The sequence below is a fragment of the Mastacembelus armatus genome, chromosome 4 (genome assembly GCF_900324485.2).
Source record: "Mastacembelus armatus chromosome 4, fMasArm1.2, whole genome shotgun sequence".
Taxonomy (NCBI): Eukaryota; Metazoa; Chordata; class Actinopteri; order Synbranchiformes; family Mastacembelidae; genus Mastacembelus; species Mastacembelus armatus.
In genome coordinates this window covers 9,544,090-9,558,375 of record NC_046636.1, presented here as the reverse complement: position 1 = coordinate 9,558,375, position 14,286 = coordinate 9,544,090, and the positions used below count along the sequence as shown (strand labels likewise).

General features: G+C 38.1%; 1 protein-coding gene across 1 annotated transcript; it reads left to right on the top strand.

The window, feature by feature from the left end:
* The first annotated feature begins 4,142 nt into the window (after window positions 1-4,142).
* Window positions 4,143-13,630, top strand: alpi.1 (alkaline phosphatase, intestinal, tandem duplicate 1). The gene is made up of 11 exons (XM_026323735.1): window positions 4,143-4,318; window positions 5,001-5,126; window positions 6,847-6,962; window positions 8,269-8,443; window positions 9,327-9,499; window positions 9,742-9,876; window positions 9,958-10,033; window positions 10,727-10,861; window positions 11,277-11,468; window positions 11,736-11,852; window positions 12,489-13,630. Exons 1-11 carry the CDS (start codon window positions 4,225-4,227, stop codon window positions 12,761-12,763), a joined length of 1,614 nt encoding a protein of 537 aa, XP_026179520.1. The 5' UTR covers window positions 4,143-4,224; the 3' UTR covers window positions 12,764-13,630.
* Window positions 13,631-14,286: the final 656 nt, after the last annotated feature.

Sequence of the window (14,286 nt, the reverse complement as noted above, 5' to 3'; positions counted from 1 at the left end):
CTTTCTCAGACAAAAGATGCAGGTCAAGTGTACAAAATGGTAGTGGTGGGAGGAAACTAGCTTTATGTTTTCCATCAGCCATTTATTACTGCTCTGGATAACTTGGAGGAGAGAAACTTTACCAATCATTGTTGCAGAGTGAGGTGCAGGATAAGAAGCAGATTGTAATCGAAGTGCCACACCGAGAAGAGGGAAGTGGAGAGCCCTATACCAGTGTTGGGAAAGTCGGAGAACTGAAGAGGTTTTAGTCTCAGGGGCAGGATGATTCTTTTGATAAGTGTACTTCTCCTCATGGGATGCAACCACGCAGGTGAGTCTGAATTTTTTATTTGAGATGTTGTTAAGAAAGTGGAAAAAAGAGGAAGGTAAGGAAACAAATACACAAATGTTTGGTGTGGTCTTAATAAGGCCTGTATATGAGTTTACTGCAATTTACTTTTTTCCATGTCATTACTTGCAGGTTTGACATCAGACATAACAAACCATGGATAATTATAACACATCACATTACACACTGTCATTCTCACGTACAGTACATACTTTGTTGCTCTCTGTTCCTCTCACTCCCTCGTGCTCAGGTTCTCTGCTTTTTGCTAAACCTGTCTCTTTACTTCTCTTTAATTTACTCTTTCACCATTTCACACCCAAACAAACACACACACACACACACTATAAGCTTATTAGGGGAAACTCTAAATTTCATTTATTAGTCCAAATAAAGACAAAGAGTGATGACTGAATCTGTCAGACTGATGTTGAGATAGCAATTTCTTGCCATAGCTGCTATGAGTAGCTGTGTTTGAGTTTGGGATTTGGGTCTCCCAGTACATTCATTATAATTGTGCCCCATTATGCGTTGCATGCCAGCAGTAAAACCTTACAACTGTCCTTTAAAGTGTTCGCATAAAAGGGGGTTATTGCATTTATGACACATCCTTAAATTGATCTAGATACATCATCTGTTTTTTGGATGTAACTCTATGAGCGTGTGTTTGAGGGAAAGATGGGGGGTAAGGGACATGGCCAAAATAGATCACAAGCATAATTGAAAATTAACTGTTCCACCAGAGTTTTCTTGATTTTTATACAATTTAATATCGAGCAGTCTGTCCGTCTCTTCCTCATGTTTCTTTTCCTATACTGGATGGCTCATGCTTCTTTACCATCTCAAGCATTTATTGCTTTCACAATGGCAGAATTTTTCTTTTTCCCCCATGTCTTTGTCATATCTGAAAAATCCCTCTTAAAGTTAGAGAAGCACATTTGGCTCTTTCTTTGAAATTGTGACTGTGAGGTCTCACACCACCCACATGTCACCCAAATGTTGTCACTGACATCTAAATACAAAATCTGGTTAACCACAGTATTTACAGAATCTATAGGTTAAAAAATGCCAGCATTCTAAGAGGAGAGTAGTGGAAATCAGAAGGAAGTATAACATTTGTAATTTACTTTTAGGGGAGTCTGACCCAGGATCCAGATGCTGGAATGAAGGGGGGCTTTTGTGTGAGAATAAGGTATGTGTGTAACTGTAAAACCAATCTCTATTTCTATACATTTTAAAAAGAACTGTTTTAGGTTCTTTACAAATCAACCATATACTTTTAGGCAAATTCTGAAAGAATCCTACAGTCCTAAATCTACACAGTTCCTTTAATATGGATGCTGTCCTGTTTTACAGGGGAAAGAGAGAGAGGCTTACTTGAACTAGAAATGCTGTGATTTGGCCACCAGCTTGTCCCTTTCTTCCAGGAATATTTGGACATTTTACCTTTATTTAAAAATTAAAATGACATGGGAACATGTGCCAAATTTCAAACTGAAGACTAATTCAACCACAGGACACCACAGTTAAAAAATGTCTCACCAGTATACTGTGACACTTCTTCAACAGACAGTTGGAGAACTAATTTATTAGGATAGAACCTTCTGTTGGTGCTTCTTTGGTTATGTCTTTTCTTTTGGTCACAATAAGAAGGGTTGTAGAACTTGTGTTTAGCAAATTAAGCCTAGGTGAGGTCATGTAGAGCCTGTTTCACCTGACAGCTCTTTTAGTTTCTTTGTTTGATTTCAGTTGAAAAAGAACAGTATCACCAGAGAAAAACAAACTTACGAGATAGGTCATCAATGGAAAAGTAAGCAATTCACAATATTTCTTTATATGAGGCAATGGATAAAAATAAACAATAATACTACTTCAGCAATAGTTTTTACAATTAGTATGATACCCATCCATCCGTCCGTCCGCCCATCTGTCTATCCATCCATCCATCCGTCCGTCCGCCCATCTGTCTATCCATCCATCCATCCGTCCGTCCGCCCATCTGTCTATCCATCCATCCATCCATCATCTACGGCTTATCCTGGAACATCCAGGGTTGTGAGGGGGCTGGAGCCAATCCCAGCTGACACTGGGCATGAGGTGGGGTACATCCTGCCTGGGCAGATTGCCAATCTAATGCAGGGCTGACTCACAGAGAGAGACAAACACTCACATTCACACCTATGGGCAATTTAGAATGACCAGTTAGTCTTTGTTATAAGGGTTACAGTTATTCTTTACCAGTCTGGACCCTATATATTTTTCCATCAGATAACAGGAAATCTTTAATCTGCCTAACCGCATCCAATGGAAACAGTAACGGAAACGTCCTCGCAGACTGATTCATTATATATATTATGAATAAATGACTACAGGTATGGCTTTCAATTTAAATACTGAATGGAATGTTAGGCATCAGAAATCAAATCTGTTCTTGAAATGTATAATACATGCATTGGTATTACATTTAGTAAACTGTTGTGCACTGCTATGTTTATATTAGTCTTCTAAATTCCCATGCATTCACTACATTCCCACGAGTATTCAAGTTGGCCCTATAATCAACCAACAAAAGTGCTTGAGCACCTTTCAGTGAATGAATGATCCATGTTGAGAACTAAAAGACCCGCCAGGTGTTTACACTTGTCTTTCAGAAAACTAATTTGACTTTCTCAACATGAGCTATGCTTTCTCTCAGGGGCAAACCCATAACAAATGGACTAGGTCCAGACATGCCTCTTTAAGTTTCCCTGCTCTTGCACATTGCTGCTAGTATTTCCATTGCATCTGGTGTGGGCCGAATCATGTGAACCCTTTTTACCCAGATTGCTGCTATGATTTTATTGCAACCTTGATTAGGTACATGTGACTAACTGCACACCCCTGTTGGTAGTGGGTGAGTTGGCAGAAACCACAGAGCTCTGAATTGCAACGAGATCCAGCCTCGCGGGTTCATGAGGCGAGTTGTTCACCGGGAATTTGATTCTTCTGGCCATTTGAAGCAAAGTTGGCCCAACTCACCTCATTTCACACATTAACTGTTGTGTTTCCATAGAAGAGAGATATTTTCATTCTGCACACTGTCTCCACTACCTCATGGAGAAAAAATGCTAACCCCACTTCATTTCCCACAGCAAAAACAGCCAAGTTCTGTTGGTGAGAGAGGGAAAATATCAGGGTCTTTTAAATGTAAAACATTCTGAGGGAGGAAATGGAAATATGACCCTTTTCCTGACATGAAAAGCAGAGCACATCAAGACTCAATCATGATGTTCTTAAGAATAGGTTGGATCTCGTGCCTTTCCTCCCTTGGACTGTTTTTGCAGGACATGGGGTTGGGGGAGAAATGGAAAGAGACACAGTTTTGATTTGTATCATGGCGATGCCAAAGCAAATTGGGTAGCCATTTTTTTCTTTCTCTGTTAAAGGGGCTGCTGCATAAAAAGACCCATTATACATTTACCACATCAAAGGACCATTCAAATTTCTATTATATGCACTTAAGAGTTGGGGAGCCAAAGAACAAAGGGAGAAGAATATTACAACAACTTTTAAAAACAATAAAATGGGAATGGAACATTTTCAGGAATCAAAGTGGGTAGAGGGGCTCTGATGCTACACCACTCTTGTGTGGTCCTTGTTTCTCTGTCTCTTTTCCTCTCTCTACCCCAGATCTTCCTCCTCCTTTAATATTCTCTCTTCCCTCTTTTGTGGCTCTAAGCCTATGAGCTGGTGTGGGCCCTTCCTTACTACACACCCAGCGGGGCTTTAAAAAGGCAGGGCTGGAGGTCTTAGCAGCCACACACACTCTCTGCCTGTGCCTCTGCTTGTCAGTGTCAGTGTACTGCTGTGAAGGCCAGCTGTGTACAACCTCTCCAGCCTCAAGGTCGCTTGGATTAGAGATGCAAACACAAAAGTACAGGGCCCTCAGTCTCTTGCTCATCTTTCTGGGCCCTATCCTGCTGGTTGTTGACCAGGCTGCTATGGAGAGCCAAGGTGAGGAGATGACAGAGTTATTATTGCTGCCTGCGGTTGGGATATTTGTAGTACTTTGTGGGCAGAGAAATGGACGTGCAGTGGGACTAAAGCAGGTAACCTCAACCTCTGAAAGGGTGAGTGTTCGAGGACAGACTGTGTTTGAGAAGTTCAGCTTTATTGGTTCTTGAGCACAAACTCAGGTGTGTAGTGGTAATGGAGAGTCTGTGTTAGTTTAGATGTGAAAGGAGTATGTGAGTATATTTTTGCTTCTGTCAACCTGTTTGTTTAAAATGTGTGATGGATTTTCCATTCTTTTGGTGTCTGACCAGAGAATACTCCTTTTTAACTTCTTTCAACTTAAGCCTCTCAGTGGGCATGAACAAACAGAAACTTGACTATACTTGTCATTCTGACACCTCTTGAGAAACCCAATTTTTTGACTATCCAAAGGCCAAATATGATTCAAAGTGTTAGAGAAAGGCATGCATGAATGTGCAGGCACCCACTGACACACTGAATTCATGTGAAGCTTCTATGCACTGGATCTCTACCATTTCATACATACAAGGAAGCACCACACACCCACACATATTAAGCAGTCACACAGATGACTTATTCTCTATCTGCAACCTCTATGATATGCTCATATCTGCCCACACAGTCATCATATTCTCTATCTGTGTGCATTTCCACGGAGCAGCACTGTACGAACTTGAGAAGGAGCCAGCTTATTGGGATTCTCAGGCAAGGGCAACACTGGATGCGGCTCTGAAACTCCACCCTCGAAAGTACCAGGCTAAGAACATCATCCTGTTCCTTGGTGACGGTAGGGCATGCTGTCATTATGGAACATGTTACAGCAACCATTTAAACAGAAAAAGCTGATTCAGTCAACGACAAATACAACTCAATATGCAATAGAGGGAAATGCTCAAGTGTGTTTAGTTGCAGTTTGCTTGCTGTGCTCAGAATGGATTGAGAGAGACTGACTTGGAAATTGGTCTGTGAGCACAGGCGCTTGTAAAATACTACAGGCGTGTGTCTAGGTTTGTAAAGAACAATGAGCCAATGGTCATACAGTAGTAAGACTTTGGACAGTTGTGGAAATTTGTTCACCTACTTAATATAGATACAGTTTAGTTGGATTTGACAAGCAGACTCATGGAAGTCTTTAAACCATTAAAGTGACTTGTTGTAACAAACCTACAGGTAGTACTGTAGGTACTGTATGACTCAAGGTTTCAACTCTAGGGAATGTTTTACCATATTTCTATTTGTTAAATCACTGTATCAGTAACTTTGCAGTTTATGCCAAATAACATATAGAAAAAGTTTGAGCTGGTGAACACTGTGGAACATATAGAGCAAGGCATTTTCTTCAGTAGTCAGTGGAGGGGCACACAAAATTACAAGGAGATCATATAGCTAAACAATACTAATGTAAGGCACTGATTATCAACCAATTTTGTTGTTTAAAGGTGAGGACTTAATGAACTTTATATGATATTTTCAGAAAGTGGGGTGACAATTAAGGGGGCAATCAAAATCAGTGTGGGCAATGGAGGTAATCCTTAATATTAGCACCTGACAACCAACATATCTCATTGTTTATTAGTGTAGTCTTGCATTCAGTAACTGTGCTGTCTACTAAAAGGATTGTTGCCAGTTGGTGAACATTTCCATCTGCATAAGATTTGATTGAAAAAAACAATATTTCTAATTTTTTTGTTAGTTGTTTTTTGTATATTCAGCTGGTGTCGCATGAAGGAATCTTTGCAAAGGGAGCTGTTTAATGGCACAGATATATGAGCATGTTTTTCTTGTTAACTACTAGAAAATCTGCTTTAAATCAAATCTACTAAGTCACATTTCTGGGTGGTCACAGCTGAGTTTTCTTTGTGCATTTCTGCCCTGAACAGAGTCTGTTTTTAAGATTTATGACTGTGATGTTTAAAAGAGAGTTAAGGTCAGCACAGTGACATGGGCCTCGTCAACTAGGTTTTTCCAAGTCGGGAGAGAAATCCATAGTGGACCACAGGAAGAGATCATACAGGTCCTTTAAATAATTTAGAAAAAGTGATCAAAAGGGCTGTTTGTCGTATGTTATATGTAATATATGCTGAATAGTGACATAGAAGGTTATGTTAAATGTTCTACAAACAGTGGTCTGAATGGTTACACAGATGTGTGTGATGCTTTGTTTGAAAATGTAGTTCTCCTAGCAAAAATCACTGCCTTAAATGTCCCGTCCATTTCTGGATTCAGTTTAGGTTAATGACATTGCCATGCTTTGACTTTGTTTTAAAAAACTAGTGAGTTGTTTTTTTTTAAACAAGCACATTTTAATATTTGTGGTTTATAAATTCAAGTTGAACACGTGTCAGGGATCTTTGGAGTCAAAGCAACAAAATCTTCACACTATATTCATACACCATTTCTGAATATATACCATTAAGTGTGGCAATAAATTGAAATAGTAAAGCTAAAATAATAAAATGTTCTAAGAGTAAATCAGTGACCTTCACCTTTCAATCATTGTCTCTCAGGTATGGGAGTTTCCACAGTATCGGCAGCTCGAATACTGCGAGGTCAGATGGAGGGCAGATCTGGGGAGGAGACTGTGCTGGCCATGGACACCTTCCCATTTGTGGCTCTGTCTAAGGTGACACACAACACTGTTGACCAGTTAGTCATTAGTACAGACTGTCTATAAAGATGGATGATGTGTCACTGCACATGTGCCTTGTCTGGTTGCAGTTTAACATTTATTTTTAATACTGAAAGGATTTTACTACCATCTTTTAAAGATAGGATTTGCATTTACTAAAGAGGTGCCATATGCTAAGTATTTAGAGAGTTTAGCGTTCATGTTGCTGCATATATATAAATTTTGAATGTCTGAGGCTGCTTTCTAAATTAGAACAGCACAAAGCATGGAGAGTGAAGGAGATAAAAAAAACAGAAAGTTGGAAAGCTATATAGAGAGATGCACTGCAGAAGACCACCCCAGTACAAAGAAGGGAGGGTAAGGGGATTAGCAAAATAGTTTGTTACCTTAACATGTTACATCTTGTTTCATACGATCCCGTTCTGGCTTCAGATCCAGATACAAATCTTCATGTAAAGAGAGCTTCAAGGGATTTGATTAAAAACAATACTCAAATTTAAAAATCTTACACAGTGGTAGAGACAGTGAAAAGAGATTTAACATGAGATAAAAGTTGGATTCAGCCTCTTGGCAAAGCATCAAATCAAACGATCAAAACTTAATTTATATAGCACCTTTCATACAGGTTTATGCTGTTCAAAGTGCTTTTACACACTGACAAAATAAATATGAACATTAAAAAAAGCAAAGTTAAAAACAATGAGACTAATGCGAACATTTAAATAAAATAATCAAATAAAGTAATAGTAATGTTGATGTTATGGTTATGTTATGTTATGTTATGTTATGATAACAGAGTTTCTGGCCCTTTGGGTTTGGTAAGTCCTAAAAAAATTGATTTTGTTGCTAGTTTCTCTCTCTGAGCTCTCTGAGTTTTATCATAGTTGAGCTGTAAGTAGTTTAGTGATGCCTAGACAGTAATGTCCAAAAAGCAGCTGAAAAAGTGTCATTTGGTCCTGTCTCAACAGGAAACATGGCCACATAAAGTTTCATCAGCATAAGTATGGAAAGAGATGCCATGTCTCCTGATGGCATCAACAAGTGATCACATGTACAGACTAAAACAAGCTGTGTCCCAAAATTCAGTCCTTGAGGAACCCCACAAGTAATTTTTCTTGATTTAGAGAATTTTTTGTCAGTTGCTACAAAGAACTTGCCTGTCAAAAATGTAAGTCATATAACTTATATCTAGCAATGACAGTCACTCTGGCTAAAGTGTACTAATCTACAAAAACTGCCACTGTTTCCATTTTGCACTGTTAAATGGATGGTTATATAACTTTGTGTTTCTACTCAATAGACCTACAGTGTGGATAAGCAGGTTGCAGACAGTGCTAGCACAGCTACTGCCTACCACTGCGGGGTGAAGGCCAATGCTAAGACAGTAGGACTCAGTGCTAATGCAGTTGCCTATGAGTGCAACACCACCTTTGGTAATGAAGTCTACTCGGTACTACGACGTGCAAAGGTACAAGGTAAAGACAGTAAATGGCTCGGGCTAATTAGTGAATGTAATGTGGGAAGGTCAACAGGTTCAAGTTACATTCTTATCTAAAATATGCAATGCCCAAATGTAATAAGAAGATTTTAAAAAATCAGATAATAATCATATTCTCTGCTACTTTAATGTCAACACTTAGTTTTCACATTATATATAATTTGGAGATCATATCACACTTGCTATATCTTGCATATATTTGCTTTTGTGCTGATTTTATATCATGCCAAGTATCATGCCATTATTGGACAAATGCTATAGTCATTATGTGTAGAAACATTACATTTACTTTGTTACTATATGTGTCTTTTTTGCTTTATGTGTTTCTGTGTCATTATGCCAGTGTACTACACAGTAAATTGTCATTGAGACATTAGCTATAGACCCCTAGATTGATAAGATCTTAAGATCTTGTTTAAGAAATACTATATGTTTTGACTGTTTATTAAACCTGGAAGTTTTATAACCTGGAAGACTTATACTTTATAAAGGCAGTAGGCAACCTAAACCACTGTGGTTGGAGCCATGTTTTCAGATGGCAGGTTAATTTGCATTTTAACTGAAACCATGGAAATTAGAATTAAAAGCAAGCAAAATGTTTCACTTGCTGTCGAAATGTATAATTAACTATTTTCTACTTTTTTTTTCACTTGGCTTCATTCTTTACTCTAATCCAGTCAGTGGCTACACCCACTTTGTATTTTTCATTGAATCCAGTCTGTCTCAGAAATAAATAAAAACATTTTGAATTTTTTGACAAAATTTGAATCAGTGTGGCTAAAGCAGAAATTGTCACACTGTGATGATGTCATGGTTAACACTTTTATTTCTGATTTGGGTGTGTCTCTACATTGTTCCAGGTAAATCAGTGGGTATAGTGACCACCACCCGTGTCCAGCATGCCTCCCCAGCTGCTGCCTATGCCCATTCTGTCAGCCGCAGTTGGTACAGTGACGCTGATCTTCCACCTAGTGCCCACCAACAGGGCTGTGTCGACATTTCCACCCAACTGGTTACCAATGTGGACATTGATGTATGTATGAACAAATCTGTTTGACATTTTGTACTGCAAGTTCAAGTTCAAGTTCAAGTTCAATTACAGAAAAAGTTTACTGTTACTTGAAAACAGTATAGTGTTAATCTAGAATAGTAGTCATTTAATTAATTATTGTATTTTTTTGTATACATAATGAGTATTTTTATCTTTACGTTCATGCATTACAGTTGGTCAGTATAATAACTATTACATATTAAAATATAATGACTCCATTAAAGGTGATTCTGGGGGGAGGGAGGATGTACATGACCCCACAAGGCACACCAGACCCGGAGTACCCTTCCTCCAACTCTCGCAAAGGAGACCGCAAAGACAAGAAGAACCTCATTGACGTGTGGCTGAACTCTAAGCCGGTAGGCTTACTTAATATTTCTGTCAGATTTTGACAGATTAATTACTCACATGATATGAGACATGACTGGTTTGTGTTTCAGAACAAAAAGTCACACTATGTTTGGCACAGGAAAGACTTTGATGAGATCAATGTTAAAACTACTGACCGGCTCATGGGTGAGTATATAGACTTATCATCTCATGTTCAGGTACAACAGGTGGGTAGACACACAAAAACCACACATGGTACACAAGACATCACACACATTACTCACAATATTTGTTTCAGTGCTTTCGTTACTCAGGTGTTATGACATACTCTTCTTATCTAAGTTACAACATAGAAATGAGAATTTCAGAAGGGTCAGTTTTCATCTTTACAACTATGTTGTGATTGTGCTCTATAAATTCACAATTACTTGGCACTATCAGCTTTTATATGACGGTAATAGAAATGTAGCTGTCAGCAGCACAGAGTCATTATTAACTTACAGTTATCATTCGAATTACAGATTTGTACTGTATGAAACCTTTTCTTAGCTTAAAAATGTTCTGACATTTAATATAAGATGTCACAGGAAGACAGAGCTGGCTTTTCTGAAAGTCAGGAATTAGGACTTTAAAATCAATCAAATGGCTTGTCTGAAAGCATTGTTGGTAACTTTAAAGAAAAAATAGAAAATGCAGTAATTACTGTACTAAATCATTTATGATTGTATCAGTGATCTTGGAAACAGCATGGATTTTAACTGAAAAGGCTTTATAGCAAGCTAGTACATATGTACTAGTACATAAGGTCTTAATCTTTAATTGTTTTCCTCTTGTCATACCTCTTTTTACCTCCATTCCTGTCTGCTGCTGTGATTCCAGGTCTGTTTGAGCCAAAGGACATGAGATTTGAGGTTTTCCGAAACAGGACACGGGACCCTTCCATTGTGGAAATGACAGAGAAGGCTATACAAATCCTGAACAAGAATCCCAAAGGCTACTTCCTGTTTGTGGAAGATGAGTACTATATCACCGGTGTTTTAATTTCAAAATCCCATGAATCAAGTCAACATCAGCATAATGAGGGATGATTTATACCTTGAGTGACATTTTTTAAAAATGTTTAGGGTCCTATATTCAGTTTTATAACCATGGTGTTATGTATATTTTAAATAATGCATGGCAGTTTGAGCAAGATTTTAATAAAATATTGTCTTTAAGACATATTGCTCTTTAATACCCCACACATGTATTTGAACAATAAAATATATGATAATGAAATACATCTTGATATTAACTCCAAAACAGTTCAAAAAGCCAGATTTACTGTTGTCACTGTTTTCCATACAGCAACTCCTTAAGTGAGTGGCACCGTATAAAGATCAAATATTCTGGGCCAGGTCTAATTCATTTTTTTTTTTGTATTTTCTAAGAGGGAGAATTGACCATGGTCACCATGACGGCATCGCCAAACTGGCCCTGACAGAAGCTGTGATGTTTGACCGAGCCATTCAGCGTGCCGCAGAGCTGACCAGGGAATCTGATACACTGACTGTGGTAACTGCAGACCATTCTCATGTCTTTACCTTTGGTGGTAACACACCTCGAGGAAACCCCATCTTTGGTAAGCACGGACTGTTGGCATGACAGTCACACTCAGAATCATGTAATGTACAAAGCACGTTGAGATAAAAAGAAAAGCACAAAATGGTTTTGTATTTGACTGTAAACTACATTACACATAGTAAATAGGAGAATAGGCCCAGGGATTACATCACATTTAAGATTCTGGTTATGGTGCTTGCATGTTAAGGCTTTGATGTGAGGCTATGTGCTGATTTTGCCTCTCTGTATTATTACTTAACTTCTCTGCCATTGTTTTGTCATTCAGGTCTGGCGCCAAAGAATGCCGAGGATAAAATGCCTTTCACCAGCATCCTGTACGCTAACGGCCCTGGTTATGTGCATATAAATGGAACCAGAGAGAACATCACTATGGTAGATTATTGTAAGTACAAACTAATGTCTTTCAGATGTGGCATTTGTCTGTGCTGTTGCATGTACACACAGCATGAACTAATTCATGACTCATGCCTGTGTCTTCCTCTGAAAAGCAAAGATGAAATTTTTGGACAATCTATGTACCGTCTTTTGTTCTTTTCTGTCCTTTATCAGGACTACAGAATTACAGTCTTTTTTTTCTTTTTTTTTAACATCAGAACTTCAAGAACACTTTTGTATTTCTTTTCTACAGTATGTTTGTTTTGGGGAGGAGGAAGCAATGTAATCTTTCAGCCACTTCACTGTAGAAAAGTTAGGCAATGAATGCTATAATTTTATCAAAAGGATTTAAATCACCTTCTGGGTTCTGAAAATGCTGTAATTAAGTTTAATTAGGTAAATTACAGAAGATCTGCAAAACATTATTTTATGGGCAAAACAGCCACAAAAACATCTATGAGGCGAATCCAAGTTTAAAGCTATTCATAGATGCTCTCTGGAGTGGGTAGTATCAAAACTGGCCAGTAAAGAGAATCCCACAATGCTAAAAGTAACTTAAACCTCTGATGCACCAAGGGTAGCAAATTCAGGTTATTACATTTTTGGCAGTTTTTGCTTATATTGTACACTTCTTTCTCTCCAGATGATGAGGAGTACATGCAGCAGGCTGCCGTCCCTCTAGATGCTGAGACGCATGGTGGAGAGGACGTGGCCATCTACGCCAAAGGCCCAATGGCTCACCTATTCCACGGCGTGAAAGAGCAGAACTATGTGGCACATGTCATGGCCTATGCTGCCTGTTTGAAGCCCTATACAAGCTGCCCTCCTCAGCCCCACAACCATGCCTCACCTGGGTGTGTGAATACACCATCAAGCTTCTTGTTTGGCCTACTCGTCATTCTCTGGTTGTTCAGATGACCTCCCAAGATACACACATTCACACAGATACACTGTGTGCATGCAGAAATACATACATTAATGGACTAAATATTTTTAGAGTACTTGTGCATGCATTACGTGTATGCACACAGGTTAGTAAATCAGGATGCAGGGATGAACATACACAGTACTGTAGTTGTTAACGGAATCCTGATCACAAAGGTTGCATTCCCCTCTGCTTGTAACCTAGAATGCAATTGAAAATGCAGGCTTAAACATGCATGTAGTACTGTAGCTCTTTTTCAAAGGCAAACTTACAAACAGGCAGGCATTGCAGGCTAGAACACATGAAAATATACAAGCATGAACCTAAATTCACACACAGGTGGTTCTTCAATTAAGAAACACTATGTACAAACTGTTGCCATGTGGAGCCTTCAGCGTTACCTTAATGAGGACTATTTCAAACCTGTACTACCAACATGACTACTACCTTCCATGAACCGGTTCTTCAGTTACCCAGTTTGATTTTTGTCCATTTTATTTGAATCATATTTTGTGCCAGTACCCATCATTCGGAGCTTTTGAAACATTTGCATATTGTTGTAATTTACTATCATATATGTTGTAATTTGCTCATTAATCTAAAGCTTTACCAGAATAACTTGAAACAAGAAAGTGGACTGAGGGATCATTCTTCAGCTTGTGAGCAGCTGTTGATCACACAGCTGCTGATCTACATGTCGGTCACTGTGTGGACTGAATATTTGGCTGGACAGTCACAGAAACCTGACCTACAAGCCATTATACCAAGCTTCAATACCAACAAACCTTAGAAGAACTTGTAAATTTACTACATCTCTTTTAGTATTGAACAGATGTAGCTTGTGAGATTTTAGAAGTTAGTTGACCTCACTGAGTGCAAATAGTAAATCTGTTTTTTTCAGATTGTTTGTAACTTGATATGTAGACAATTTGAATTGTACAAGAGTTAATGAATGAATGAATATTTTGTAAGCAAAAGTTGTCAATGTATTTTTTATACTTTACTTAAATATGGATAAAAATGACAATTTCTTGATGATTCCATTGTCAGTGTTTTGATATATGCACATATAATTTTAAATTTTTATAATTGTAATTTCACCAAAATGAATTTTGTATTGCAGATGTGCTTGAGCTGACCTGGAACTAATAAACACAAAAACAACCAGATAATTAGTTCATAAATTAAACTTAATTTTAGTGTGGTTTTTTTTTTTGTGTGTCATTATAAATTTACAATATTAACACATATGCTATTTCAAAATGAAGAATGTATAACATATATAAAAAATGTGAAAACTCAAGTATCTCGGAATTAAACAAACATACACAAGAAATGAATGGGGATGAAAGTACTGTGCATATGTGCCTTTCTCTTCTGGTCAACACCGTGTATATCAATTAACTTAAGGGTGACAGTTTGGTTTAGTGCAGGTTAGAGTGAGGGTTAGGCAAATAGTGGCTATGGTTATGGTTAGGGTAAGACTCCAGGAAATTAATGTATGTCAATGCAAAGT

Coding starts and splice junctions, on each gene's coding strand:
- alpi.1 (XM_026323735.1), top strand. CDS start 4,225: ATGCAAACACAAAAGTACAGGGCCCTCAGTCTCTTGCTCATCTTTCTG. Junction 4,319..5,000: donor GGCTGCTATGGAGAGCCAAG/GTGAGGAGATGA, acceptor TCCACGGAGCAG/CACTGTACGAACTTGAGAAG. Junction 10,862..11,276: donor CTACTTCCTGTTTGTGGAAG/ATGAGTACTATA, acceptor TGTATTTTCTAA/GAGGGAGAATTGACCATGGT.